General features: G+C 38.1%; 6 protein-coding genes across 6 annotated transcripts; 2 read left to right on the top strand and 4 right to left on the bottom strand.

The window, feature by feature from the left end:
* Positions 1-167: 167 nt before the first annotated feature.
* Positions 168-669, bottom strand: tim8 (Tim8-Tim13 mitochondrial intermembrane space protein transporter complex subunit Tim8; the record flags this gene model as incomplete). Its single annotated transcript, XM_056182165.1, has 3 exons — positions 168-189; positions 375-510; positions 564-669. The coding sequence occupies 3 exons, from the start codon at positions 667-669 to the stop codon at positions 168-170; spliced, it is 264 nt and encodes an 87-aa protein (XP_056038303.1).
* A 1,962-nt stretch (positions 670-2,631) lies between these two features.
* Positions 2,632-4,911, bottom strand: gpi7 (CP2 mannose-ethanolamine phosphotransferase GPI anchor biosynthesis protein Gpi7; the record flags this gene model as incomplete). The annotated part of the gene is made up of 1 exon (XM_056182164.1): positions 2,632-4,911. One exon carries the CDS (start codon positions 4,909-4,911, stop codon positions 2,632-2,634), a length of 2,280 nt encoding a protein of 759 aa, XP_056038302.1.
* A 910-nt stretch (positions 4,912-5,821) lies between these two features.
* Positions 5,822-6,580, top strand: rps101 (40S ribosomal protein S3a; the record flags this gene model as incomplete). Its single annotated transcript, XM_056182163.1, has 1 exon — positions 5,822-6,580. The coding sequence occupies one exon, from the start codon at positions 5,822-5,824 to the stop codon at positions 6,578-6,580; it is 759 nt and encodes a 252-aa protein (XP_056038861.1).
* A 795-nt stretch (positions 6,581-7,375) lies between these two features.
* On the top strand, positions 7,376-10,702 carry rad8 (ATP-dependent chromatin remodeller/ubiquitin-protein ligase E3 Rad8; the record flags this gene model as incomplete). The annotated part of the gene is made up of 1 exon (XM_056182162.1): positions 7,376-10,702. The coding sequence occupies one exon, from the start codon at positions 7,376-7,378 to the stop codon at positions 10,700-10,702; it is 3,327 nt and encodes a 1,108-aa protein (XP_056038860.1).
* Positions 10,703-10,942: 240 nt separating this feature from the next.
* SOMG_03371 (uncharacterized protein) lies at positions 10,943-12,328 on the bottom strand (the record flags this gene model as incomplete). The annotated part of the gene is made up of 1 exon (XM_056182161.1): positions 10,943-12,328. The coding sequence occupies one exon, from the start codon at positions 12,326-12,328 to the stop codon at positions 10,943-10,945; it is 1,386 nt and encodes a 461-aa protein (XP_056038299.1).
* A 777-nt stretch (positions 12,329-13,105) lies between these two features.
* On the bottom strand, positions 13,106-13,975 carry SOMG_03370 (uncharacterized protein; the record flags this gene model as incomplete). The annotated part of the gene is made up of 1 exon (XM_056182160.1): positions 13,106-13,975. The coding sequence occupies one exon, from the start codon at positions 13,973-13,975 to the stop codon at positions 13,106-13,108; it is 870 nt and encodes a 289-aa protein (XP_056038298.1).
* Between the last annotated feature and the right edge of the window lie 361 nt (positions 13,976-14,336).

Here is a 14,336-nt window from a genome sequence, read left to right as displayed (position 1 = left end):
TACCCGTAAGCATTTCACCCCTTTTTTACATAACCTACAGCTAAGGAACTTTTTCCTTCCAGTCTGATTGCCAATACTCACGATTATCATGAGATGGATTCTTTTTATTCAGTTGCTTCGCGATTTATGAAAATGACATTTTTATTCATTAGCATCCAAAACTTTGTCTACTTTCTGGTCGATTCAAGACTAACTAGTTAGCTCGGCAAACGAAACAATCATCAACAAACACCATGTCCATCAACGTAGCCATCAAATGTCGGTTAGAGTATAACCCATTTTCATATTGTTTTCGGCCAACCGTTCATCAGGGTTCATGAATCGAAAAAATTACAGGACTCATGTTGATGGCATCTCCAAAGTTACCAACTTACCTCTTAATAATGTGAAAGTTGCAGTCCAAAAACCTTTCCACACAATTTTGCAAGCATTGCTCCTCGCTCTTGTCAAACTTGTTTCCAATAGTGCCAACACACTTAGGCCAGCAAGTAGCAGTAAACTGATGAATTGCTAACATTTGAATCAGTCACCACTCAGATACCCTTATATTGCTTGTTTCTTACCTTGTTGCAATTTCACCTTTTGCTGTTCAGTTTCAATAAATTTGGAGAGTTCCAGCTGTTGAGTTTCGCTCAAATCAGCAATAGGATTTTTAGATGGGTCAGCCATATTTGAAATTACCAAAATTAAAAATTAAGAAAATTCCGGAGGATGATGGGTCTTCTCAGGTTCTTCATGAATCTCATCGTGGGTATAGGTCTGTTACTTGGTCACAACAGGTTACAATACGTCAAAATACAGAAAAATCAAGCTCCTATTTGAGAGAAAGAAGGCTTTTAATTAGAAAAAAGAAAAGAAAAATTTACTTCCTAGATTGCTTCTCGTAAGCGCACCTTTTTTTTTTTTTTTTTTAGAATCGTCTTTGTTTGCATTTTGGTGAGTAAACAATAAAAGGAGATTTACGAAGTATACAACCCATAGAATGTAAAAATACAATATAAATTATGATAATGGAAACCTTGGACTGTTTATGGTTGATCGTATTCTCGTTAGAAATACAATTTATTGTCATAGTCTTGTCCGAATAATCTTTGAAACTCTATAACCAGAATAGATATATTTGAATTTTTAAGCCATTTATTAGCTTATTCTCGAGCTACAATCAGTTATACTCAGCTATTAAACAGTGTACATAGACATAAAAATGCGATCCAATATATCCCATTGACAGTACTCTATCTAAAGCAAGAAAGATTTTGATCTAAAACTCTGCATCCGAGATAAATCCTCAATGAGTAAAATCTTATCTTTTGGCTTGTTAATAAAGTACATATTAGTAGATTGGACGAGCCTGAAAATTTGTTGATGTGTATATTTGTGCATAGTAATAAAACTTCAACTTTGCGGAACGATTGAGTATGATCAAGTCATCCTTAATTTTTACATATAGTATTAGTACAGCGCTTCAATGTTCAGTAAGCTGTAAAATTATCTCAGCCGTAGTCAAAAAAGGAGATTTTACGTGAGGATACTTCACGTTCTGCGACCTGTTGCATCTCATATAGCACTTAAATCGTAATAATTTCGGTATCAAAATAATAAAAAGAAGGAAGTATTGTAAAAAAGCAAGTTAGCCATCTCGGATCCTGCGCAATCACGGCCGCAGCTTGAAGTATGCCATAGCAAATCCAGCGACAACATATGTATTACTATAAGCATATATAAATTTACCGTAGGTATAAGTCATTGCTATCAGGTATTGGCAAAAGCAGCTTTACCAGCAGGTTAGGTAGAAGAGGAAATAAAGACAGTCAAAACTATATTGGTAGTATAATCCATAGATCAAGTAAATTATTTTTCAAAAAAATTGTGCAGCAGCCTTGATCAATTCATGCCTAAACGATATATCTTTGGAACTTCAAAAAGAGGATACAAAAGGAAAGGAACGATAACCACCTATTAACCGTATAATTATTGGAACAAATCGGTTTATTAATCATATATTTGATCGATTCAAAAAGAACTGCAAATATAAGACTGGAGTTTTCTGTCGTAAGTAAAACTCTGACAGTATCAAGTTAGTTTTTGGAATTCTCGACGGCACTTTCTCCAGTCTTTTCTAATTGAATTGAAGGCCCGTTGATTTTTTTATATTGACCCTCCTACCTCTCCTCCATGTGACCGTTGACATTTCCAACCCAACGAGTAACTGACTCTCAGAACAAAGCGCATAACCACTCTTATAAGGAAAACATAAGAAGGAACAATATGAAGTAAACAATTAGAGATTGCAATTCAAATACACTGTTTGACAATCGCTTCGAGCACTGTTACTTAATCGGTAACCGATGCTCTAATTAAGATATAAGTTGGTCGTAATTTTCATTCCCAATGAATAGTGAGTCATTTTACAGAACAATCAGTAACAAACATCACTGCTTTGTTTACCTGCAAGGCCCACATAAATGAGGATATGTTCTTTCATTTTCAATTGAAATCGCCAATTTGCTACCATAAAACCTTGCTCATATGCAGAATCCTTCAGCTGACACCAGTAAGCAAGCATTGTTTAATGAGAGATCATCTGTTTGAGGTCAAGCAGCATTCAACAGCTATTAGTAAACTTCTTTTCTAACCCAACGATGCTAGTAGATTCTGAAGCAAAAACTTAGTGAGCCCGTACATGATTGTCCAAGAAACCTGATATAAGAGTTTAGGGGAAAATACACTCCAAATAAACAAGTGATGCCGAAAGAAATAGCAGGAAAGAGATAAAATAAATAAAGCAAAGCTTGAAAAGAAAAAAGTGGGACGGAGCCATTTTTGTATGGACTCCTTAGGCTGGTGGAAGCTCCACCATAATGGTCCTGAAAAAACAGAACAAAATAATAAAACTCCTACTGAATAAATGCTGTAAGATTTAATCCCAGTATACCCTTGCGATAAGTCGATGGAGGCCAAAGAATTCGAATTGCCCAGAGAGAAAAAGGCCACCGGCTCCATGAGAAAATATAATAAATAAGAGTAGATACCTTCTTTTGGAAATGTCCTTTGTAATAATTCATACAATACATAAAGGCCCATATTTTCTATCCTTGTCAACAGCAAGAGAAATAGGGATAGCTGACAGCGAATATTCTTGAAATGTGGTGATGCTAATGCACCAGCAATTAAAGTGCACCAAATTAGTTGTGCAACCGATGCTTGATCAATTGATTCAGTTGAAGAAAGCAAAGGAACTTGAAGAGAATTATCAGACAAAAGTTTGTACGTTGCAACCAAAAAAGAAGAAAGAAATGAGAATGGAGACGGTGAACGAAAAGAGGGTATAAAGCTGGAACCAATACATAGTACAATTTTAAGAAAAGGACTTGGAATTATATAATCATCGACCAAATCACGAAGATCGGCATGTTTCTGACCTGTTTGATTCCACCTAATAATAATGCCGAGCAAGCACAATTGATAACCAGTGGTTGATAGAGAGGCTTGATCAAGAACTTGAAAAAAAATTAACGAAAGACACGAGAAATACCAAAGAACGTGTTCTTCTTCGATAAAGCTGCTTGAAAACATATAGACAATTGTCAAAACAACGAAAGGCGTAAAGTGCAATATGTCAAGAACAGAGTACTCCATAAGAGTAAAACACAAATTGAAAATTGTACATAAACCTAGTATCGTAATTCCAAAAGCCATTTTCCTTAACGAGTAATCGGACGATTTGACAACGAGTTCTTGCTGTATTTGCTGCAAAGCATCCAATATTTCATTGTTACTTAAATGTTGATATTCAGCTACAAGTTTGAAAGTTTTTTCAAAAGAATGCTTAAGTGATAGCAATTGATACAGGTTACTTAGTAGAGCATTCTTCGCTTCAACCTTCGATTCCCAAAGCTGAATAGCAGGTGAAACAATACGGCCAACACTACTTTTCGGTATGGGAATACCTGAAAGTAAGCATAATGTAGGAACGATATCAACTTGCTCCACCATAGTCATAAGTTGATACGGATTTTCTGGAGGCGGTTCGTGAAGTGAATTCTTTTGGAAGACATCCAGAGAGGGAAATAGCATAGAAAGAGCGGCAGTTGTTTCACCCACTGAAGAGCCTCCATGATTTCCCAACTCATTCATCCCATGATCACCGACCAAGAAAATCATAGAATGACTATTGGTAAGCCGGTCATATTCTTCGAGGTAACGGTACAGAGAAGCAACAATCTGATCTAGCTCCTTTAATTTTGTATTCATTAAAGGACTAGAGGGGCCTTGAAAATGGCCGATATGATCTACACCAAGGTAGTGAAGAATTAAAGTATTCCAGGAAAGTGCATCAAATGAAGAAGGGAGCAAATGATCGAAGTGTCTAGTAACATTATTATCAACCTCTGTATAATCAGCAACATAAAAGCTAGTAGTTCCTTCGTAGTTAGTAAAGGCATTAGGAAAAAGCTTAAGCCATGTATCATCTCCATAGAAGGAAATCTTTTTGTCGTGAACGTTTAGCTGGTGTAGCCAGCTATCTTGGCCGGTTAAACTTGAGGTGGCTTCCGATTCTGCTATATTTAGCAAGATATCCAAAAACCCGGGAACGGTTCCTGTCGTAAGAGCTTTCAATCTAGGCATTGTAACAGTAGGGGATCTAGCGTACGATGAGAAACCTAAGCCATGGGTGGTATTGAAGACAATGGATTGCAGAAACGGCATGTGAAAAGATTCAGAAAAGGCAAAATCGGAGCGAAACGCATCAACGACAATAAAAATAACCCGATCAACTACAGCCGGAGGTGCATATGGGTTATTCTTGGCAATCCCCGTGGAATCATTTTTGTGAGGGAAAAATCCTAAAAGGAAAATGAAGATACCGAGTAATTGTAAACAACAATTGACGAGATATATAAATTTCATTCTAAAGGACTCTATACCACTTAATCAAAAAAAAAAATAGAAAGGAGGATTTGTACGTTTTGTTTATACTACTCACATTTGAGTAAATTCTTATTCATCCACTCAAAAAGGGGATTCTATACTTTAGCGTATATTATAATAGAAGAGCACCGAGGAAACGTATGAAAAGAGCGACTAAAACCTCCGTTTACTAATGCGGTGTAGACAGAGTTATAGTGGTAGTCCTAATAGAGCAATGTAAACAGAGGAACATGAAATAATAGGCTAGTACATTTTAGTTACATAAATATGCTTTAATTATTTTTTTTAAATGCTTATAGATTTGTGACGAAATTTAATAAAAATAGCTTCCATCTATTCACAATGTAGCAATAGCAACTGAATTCTATTAAAGGTTTGGATAGTCCTTACGACATTGGTACATGAATAGATTTTTTATTTTTTATTTTTATTTCTTGAACAAATTTTTTACAAAGATACGTTTGAACCCGATAGAATTGAATGATTTCTCTTTCTTTTATTTGTTTATACTATTGACCCAAAACATTTCAAGTCAGTACACCCTGGGCAGAAGGAAAGAAACGAATAGCATTGCTGGAATTAAATGTGCTGTAGCTTTCAATGAAGTGAATTGGTTTGACAAGTAAAAAGTGAAACATCGCTTTGCGTTTGTCTATGTCTGAATACATTACAAAACAAAAAATCTAACAATGACAGGAAAAATAGTGATTTTTATATATTTAATTTTATATATTTATTTTTATTTATTTATTTGGTTATATTTTTTGTTTACATTTTTTCATTACGAATGTTTTGGGGTGTGACATTTCTTATGCTGCCAAAAAAGCAGTCACACCAGTGCTTCTTGTCTGGACAGAAGGAGTAGAGTTCCTTCTAACACCAAAACGCAATGGCAGTTGGTAAGAATAAAAGACTTTCTAAAGGCAAGAAGGGAATTAAAAAACGTGCCGTTGATCCTTTCGCCCGTAAGGACTGGTACGAAATCAAGGCTCCTTCCTTCTTCGAAGTTAAGAATGTCGGTAAGACCCTTGTCAACCGTACCGCCGGTTTGAAGAATGCCAACGATGCCTTAAAGGGTCGTTGTATGGAGGTCTCTCTTGCTGATCTTCAAAAGGATGAGGAACACTCTTTCCGTAAGGTCAGACTTCGTGTTGAGGATGTGCAAGGTAAGAACTGCCTTACCAGCTTCAATGGTCTTAGCTTAACTTCCGACAAGTTGCGTTCTCTTGTCCGCAAGTGGCAAACTACCATTGAGGCCGACCAAACTATCAAGACCACTGATGGCTACCTTTGCCGTGTCTTCGTTGTTGGTTTCACTAGCCGCCGCCCCAACCAAGTCAAGAAGGCTACTTATGCTCAATCTTCTCAAATCCGCGCTATCCGCCAAAAGATGTTCCAGGTCATTCAAAACCAAACTGCTTCTTGCTCTTTGAAGGAGCTTGTTCAAAAGTTGATGCCTGAAGTCATTGGCCGCGCTATCGAGAAGGCTACTCATGGAATCTACCCTTTGCAGAACGTCCTCGTTCGTAAGGTTAAGATCTTGAAGTCTCCCAGACATGATGCTCAAAGACTCCTTGAACAACACGGTGAGTCTCAGGACGTTGGTACCAAGGTCGTCAGTGATGTTGCTCCTATGGAGTCTGTTTAAAGTTCTTAATAAAAAACGTGTGATCTTTTGGTTGTATACGTGCTGGTCGTGTAACCCGCGTAAGGGTGTAGTGAGCTATAATGATTTTAGCGTAAAAAAAGAAAGCTTGATTGGTTTTTATTCAATATAAGTAAGATAACCGTAGCAAGTAGTATTGATCGTTGACTTGTAGTAGTAACGTGGATTTGATGCATTCTTTTCGTGTGTGAGTCTTTTCATAGTAATCGACGTACGAAATTATGCGGGCTTTGAAACAATGTCTATCCTATCCTTTGCATTGTGGGTGCAGTTAAGATGGATATGGCTGAATGCTTGCCTCTGAGCTGGTTTCAGGTCAAGCTTACTGACTAAAATTTAAAAATCAATTGACAAGACAATCCTCACTGTTTACTAAAAGATTAAACCAACTTCTAAAGTCTTAATTGATTTAGTGAAGTCTCGCTAAAACGTCCAAACTGGTGAAGCAAACAAAAGTTGCCTTTAGCAGACATAACATTCGCAGACTATTCAGTCAGTCTTGTTTAGATAGTCAATTAAATCTATTTCTTTATCCATTGGAAGCAGATGTGCTAAAAAAGAGTTGTTTTCTCTCGTTGCTCTTCATTTTCGCTAATGATTCATATACTGTACGACCATAACAACCTATACAGCAATCAGCGTGATCGCTTCTACTTCTAATTGCTTTCATTTTTTCTGCTTTTGATTCTTTATTCTTGGTTTCTCTGTTTTTATCAAAGGGCGACTTCATTTATATTGATTTTTGCTGGGTTTCTTTGTTTTTAAGTTGTGAAAATTATGAAACGAAGCCCTGGCGAAAATCATGGCTTTGAAACTGAAACCAAAGATGAACGAGAATCCCCTCCTCGCTTTTTCCATGAAGATGAACGAGAATCTCCTGTCTCTATCGTAGGAGCATCGGGTCCTAAACAAAATAGCCCTGGAGATACCCAGGAATTGGTAGATAAAAACAATGCGGAAGTAGACTCTCCTAATTCCTTTGAGTTCAGCATAAGGTCAATCCTTGGTGAAGAAGTTGTACCTAAAAGCAAAATGAAAGGTCTTTACGATGCCTCGAATGGGGACGTAGAGACTGCTATAAATATTTTCTACGATAATTCTTTAGATGGAAGTTTCGCCGAAAACAAGGATGAAAATGTCGAAACATTCCTTGCGCTGCAAAACTCTCAACGGATTGAGTCCACTACAAGGCAAAAAGACAAAGAGATTCCGACATCGGAGGCGGATGACTCTTCACCTGTAAATTCGCAGGCTAAAAATCATAATATTGCACGATCCTCTCCTAGGAATGCATCCCTTACTTCCTTTTCATTTTTAACCAAATCTAATCAAGTCCGCAAATACGTTGGTTGCTTTGGTGTCGAAGCGTACTCAATTGTTTCCGGTTCTCATATTTTACAAGCTGGTGAACGTGCGTATCTTGAACGTCAAAAAGCCCCTACAAAAACTCAATATCGGAATTCTAGAAAGCGTTCAAAGACGAACAATTCATCTGGTTTAGCATACACCAACTCCATTCGGTTTTTGAATAGTGATCACAAAGAAATTGGGAAGCTGCCTTCCGAAAATGCTCATGTGCTATGTACTTTGATGTCTCAAAAACTTTGGTCTTTTGAAGCGAGTTGTATATATGCTGATGATTTCCTTCATTTAGGAAGCAATGTTACGCTTCAAATCTATTGTTTTCTTGATATTTCACATCCATCTTTAAATCAATCTCCTTTTTCGGCGAAAACTGCTTTTATCGAAGACGACCCAGCCGCTTTTATAGATACCCAAAACAAAAGAGACCATTTACTTCGTTTATTTAGCTGGATTGCATTAGAGCCTTATACTGAGAACTCTGTTGCGGGATCAAACGTACAAATCAACGATCTTCTACTATCCTCGTCTTCTTCAGCAAACCCAACGGTTTCTGAAACCTCCAGTTCAGATGTTACTGAGGATGATGATGCTGTAAATGAACAGTTAAGTACATTATATGACCGGACTCGCTTGAACGAAGCAAATCTCCCCTCACATGCAATTCCCGAAGGATTCCGTTTAGATTTACGGGAGTATCAAAAGCAGGCACTTTATTGGATGTGTCAAAGAGAAAAGGGTGATGCCAAAGTAGAAACATCCTCAAACCTGCACCCACTATGGAGTCAGTTTTTGTTTCCTATGGATCCCGAGCTGTCTCCCGAAGATTATCACTTTTCTAAGGATGACGAACCTCATCGATTTTTCGTAAATTTGTATACCGGTGATATTACATTAGTTTTTCCTTCGATGACCCCTTATCACCGTGGTGGAATTTTAGCAGACGAAATGGGATTGGGAAAAACTATCGAAATGCTTTCGTTAATTCACGCTAGAAGGAGTTCCGATGTTGTTGAGAAATCTATAGAGAAATCCCCCTTCTCTAATCGTCTTCCAAAAGCTGCAAAGACAACTTTAGTAGTGGCACCCATGTCTTTATTGGATCAATGGCAATCCGAGGCAGTGAAAGTTTCTAATATTAATTCCTTTAAAACATTGGTGTATTACGGTTCTGATACATCCACAAATTTGCAATCTCTTGCTACCAACAGTGCTCCTGATTTGGTTATTACTAGCTACGGTGTTTTGCTTTCAGAGTCTTCTAACACTCCCGATGCTTCTGGGTTGTTTTCTGTTCACTGGCACCGGGTCATTTTGGACGAAGGTCATTCCATAAAAAATCCCAGCAGTAAAACCGCCAAGGCGTGTTATGCGATATCAGCTCAGAATCGATGGGTAATTACGGGAACGCCAATTGTAAATAAATTGGACGATTTGTACAGTATGATAAAATTTTTACAAATAGAACCATGGTGCAACTACAATTACTGGCGTACATTCGTTAGTGTACCATATGAGGCAAAGGACATTCTAAAGGCTTTGAATGTAGTGCAATCTATTCTCGAGCCTCTTGTTTTACGAAGAACAAAGGAAACGAAAGATATCAGTGGAAGTCCTATAGTTTGTTTACCTGATCGCAAAATTGAGACTATATATCTGGAGTTTTCGGAAGCAGAACGACGGATATACGATTCCTTATATGTGAAAGCAAAAAGTAGGGTTCATGAAAGTATTGCAACAGGAACATTGTTTAAGAATTATACAGCGATTTTAGGCTTACTTTTGCGACTTCGACAAGCTTGTTGCCATCCTTTATTGCTGTCCAAAGCAGTGGAAAAAAAGGACAACGAAGTAGAACAAGAGATAAACTCAAATGAGTTGCACGACTTAATTTGGATGTTTGCATCGAAGAAAACATTGATTCCGGACTATATTAGAGAAATACCCGACATGGATGCTCTAAATACTCTTGCTCCAGAATGTCCGATTTGTTGTTCGGAACCTATACAAGATCCTGTTGTCTTAAAATGCAAACATGTCTGCTGTCGGGGATGCTTGAAAGATCACATAGGTTACCAAAATAAAAGGGATATTTCTCCTCCACTTTGTCATACTTGTCGTCAGCCCTTTGAAGCGGACGACGTGTACGAGCCTAGAGAAATTAGATCGACGGGCTTTACTCTGAAAGATAAAAGTTTACAATGGAATCATTGGAACCGATACCAGTCTATCAAGGTACTGGTACTTTTGGAGTACATTCAGAAAATTCTAAGCAATCCTTCCTCCGATAAAATTGTCATCTTTTCGCAGTTTACTGGCTTTTTGGATTACATAGGAGAAATACTCAATACGCTACGAATTAAACATTCTCGCTTCGACGGCAGAATGTCTCAGGAACAAAGGTCTATGTCATTAGAGCAGTTTCGGAATGATCCAACAATCAACGTCCTTAACATATCACTCAAAGCTGGTGGACTTGGTTTGAACCTGACTTGCGCAAACCATGTACTGATGATGGATCCTTGGTGGAGCTGGTCAGTGGAATCTCAGGCCATTGATCGTGTTTATCGTTTAGGACAAGAAAAACAGGTTGTCGTAACTCGTTTTATAGTGCGAGACAGTGTAGAGGAAAGAATGCTAAAAGTTCAAGAACGTAAAAAGTTTCTTGCGGGAACGCTTGGAATGTCCAAGGAAGAACAACAAATTCAATCTTTGGAAGACATACAGACTCTGTTTGCTTAAGCAAGCAAAGACTTCAAGGGTTGTATATTATTTATTCAATATAAAAATTTTGGGAATTTGAGATTAGAGGTCCTATACAAGATAGAACTTGGTAGAACATAAACAGTACATTATTTTTTTTAACTATGTCTTTTAATTATGATATGTTAATGTTTTTGCAAATTGAGTATGGGGGAAGCAATGCAATATTGCGTTTAAATACTAAGATAGTAAATTTTTTTAGGAACAATTGGAAACTTTTCAGTTCTTTTCATCACCAAGCAAGTTCATTTCAGGTTCATCTTTGTATATTGACAAAGGAGTTTGCAAATGTTCTAGCTTATGATCATTTACCGGTTTGATATAACCATTCAAGCAGAAGGCAAGAATTTGGAAGCAAAGAACACCAACGATACTTTTTGCGACTTCAAGTCCAGTATCAAAGGCTGGTGCATATTGCGAATAAATATAACCGCTCACAGTTACAGTAGGGAAAATGAGGAAAACGAGTATTTTACCTTTTTTGGTCTGTGTAAGTTCATCTTCGAAAGCGTGAGCAGGTTTTAGGCGCATTCTGTAAACCACAATCATTCTGATGCAAAAAAAGAAAGGAAGATAGCCATATTGGAACAGTTTCCAAACCAATTGTAATATTAGTGCGTAAGTAGAGTTACTCAAGTCAAGAAAAAGGAATATGAAAGGAGCGAAAAAGATAAATAATGACTGTATCCAGTTTAGGAAAAGGACCAAGAAAACCAGTTTTTTCGAGCTACGTTGGAGATAGCCGATCCCTAATGTCAATGCCAAGACAAACGAATTAAACAAAGGGCGCTCAATTCCATCACCTAGCAGATAAGAGAACGTTGGAAGGAAAAAACCAAAAGGGTGGACGACAATGCTATGAGTCATAAACAGTGCTTGCTTCACAGGATGATTGGCTAGAAATGCAGAATACCAAAAAAATAGAAGAAATTGAGTAAACGTAAAACTTTTGGGTCGCCAAAGACAGCGAAGAAGCCAATACAATCCAGTGACACTGGCAAGGACCGACAGACCAACAAAAATACGATGCTCTGATTTGCGAGGTTCCTCATCATTGCTACGGTAATCAAAACCAATTATGGGTTCAGGTTCATCGTCAGTAGGCTCGATTTCTTGGTAGCCAAAAAAACAAGCCATGCAGGGCTTTGTGATGTTTCTTTTGAAATAATTTGGGCCTACTTCGGTAGTAAAGTTATAATTATTAATGAAACCATAATCCAAAAAACCCTTCTTTACCATTCCTTTGAGGAATTTGTAATCCTTGTCTCCATCAATAGCATGCTTAAAAGCTTGAAACAAGTCTGGTTGTTCAATGAAACTGTAATGAACCGTTCCGTTGGCGTTTGGCTTTTGGACGATATCTGCATAAGCTGGTTCATGCTCATTGTCGGAGAAAGGATTAATTAAATCACAAGATAAGAAACCTTGACTTTTCTCGTCGAAAGGGATAAAGAACATTTTCTCCTCTGTCTTTACAATATTTTGATCAGGTTTGGAACGCTGTTCCCACTTACCATTAACGGGAGCATTCGGATTCAGACTTGGCGTAGAAGCAACGCACGCTCCTGCAAACAGCAGGGCACTCAAACCACACGAAAGTAGCATGATGGAAATGATGCGAATCGAGAAAGAAACGAAGAATGACAAAAGAGGACCAAAAAAACCGAGAAGCAGAAACTACTTTTTCATGCAACAAGGAGAAAGCGATTGAATCCTTTAGATTTATACGCGTTTTGTTTGTTTTGTTTTTTCAGGTTGAGAGAGCATTAAACGTAGGTAGTCAGTAGGCACCCATGTCTATATAATATATACACGGAGACGTATTTGGTGATGAAACAAGGTGCGGAGAAGCGAATCTAGAAGGGAACCGATAAAACCAATAGAAATGGCATAAGACATGGTTTGTTTACAAGGACAATAATAAAAAATAAAAAATAAACAAATAAAAACTCACAATGTTTTAATCCATTTCTATGCATGAATGCTACAACGCTGTTAAGAATATTGTGTAAATAATACTTTTTTGCTCTTTTGTAGGTTAAGGTAGTTTCTATGGGAAATTACCTAGGGGAAGTATCTAGAGAGACCAAAAAAGAGATTCTAGATGGGATATTACGAGAAAATCTAACTGCTGCGATTAGAAAACAATAGATTAACATTTATTTTTTTTTTCCCGAGTGCCATTCGCTCTTTTATCCCACTGTTTGATTTATTATGCAGACAGCAGGCAGCAGACAGCAGACAGCGTGAACAAAAAGCCTGTTGACAGCTTTGGAAAAGGAGGACGAGAGAAATTGATAAATAAAGATACCAAAAAAGAAAGAAAGAGTATAGAAAAATAGAGAGTATGACACGAGCGAAAGGAATGCAGATCGATTTTCTTTAACAACCGCTAGGACGGCTACCGAGACAAACGACGAGTTCATAGCTATCATCTTGTACCATACCAGAGCCCGAGGAGCCATCGTTGTTTGTGTCAAAACAGTTCCAAAAGATCATCCATCCGTCATTCCTGACGCCCCATCCAGGAACGTTGAGAGAGTAACCAGTTCCACTTTCAGCAGTAAGGAAGCAAGTACCATAAACGCTAACAGTAGATTGACGGCTTGGGAGCCAAATGTTGGCGTCAGTAGTACCAGCGACGGCTTGACCACAATCTCTGCGGATGGCGGTGTTGCTAGATTTACAACCACCGACGTTATATATGTTTCCCCAAGGGTAATTACGCTTGGCCTTGCGAGATGAGCTGAGTCGGTCGATGGAGGCATCCAATGTATCCTGAAAGCGCTGATGGTGGGTAGGATTCGGTTGGGCCATCAAAGTCTCGACATTGTTTTGTTTTCCGCCAACCAAGTTTTTCAAGCATTGTAAAGACTCGATTTGTTGTTCATCGGTTTCCCGACTGATCATAGTGGTAATTGCATCGTAGTTTAAATTGGCAACCCCTCCATCTGGGTTGACCATATTCGCAGCAGCGACGGCATCGAGGTATTTGCCTTCTTGAATCGCCTTTTGCACATAGTCCCAATCACGAGAAAAGACACCCTCGACTGCGTATTGAATGTCATAGATGACATTGTTGACGGGCAGTCCATAAGGTGTACATTCGCCAAAGGTCATATTCATAACCTTTGGCGATTCTCTACTGACATTGGTATTGGGATTGGTATAAGTTAAGGTTTGAGCCTGAGCGACGCAAGAGGCACCTAAGAAAGCAGTGGCCAAAGAAACAAGCCAAGTGGATGCAATCATTTTGTCAACAAACAAACCGAGGTCTACGAGAGGAGGAAAAGAGAGGGGAAGGACTGATATGGCCGAACCTTACTTTGGATAGATTGGCATAGTTTGCCCAAAACCTCTCTTTTTATAAGGTTCATGTCTTTCCGTCTTGATGCCATATGATTATCTATTTGATACCAAACACAAAGTAACCGATAGGAAATGGACCAATGAAAAGCTTTTCAATGGTGGAACAAATAGACCAAACCGTGATTTCCCCGCTTTTCGGGAACTGCCTTTTTATATTACACAAACTAAAAGAAGAGGAGAAGTTCCTCTACCCCAACCAGAAACGACTTTTATAATAATGAAGGAACCTTTCTCTTAAGTCTCG

Source organism: Schizosaccharomyces osmophilus, chromosome 2 (genome assembly GCF_027921745.1).
Source record: "Schizosaccharomyces osmophilus chromosome 2, complete sequence".
NCBI lineage: Eukaryota > Fungi > Ascomycota > Schizosaccharomycetes > Schizosaccharomycetales > Schizosaccharomycetaceae > Schizosaccharomyces > Schizosaccharomyces osmophilus.
Note: the sequence above shows the minus strand (reverse complement) of the source record. Positions and strands in the feature narration are given on the sequence as shown.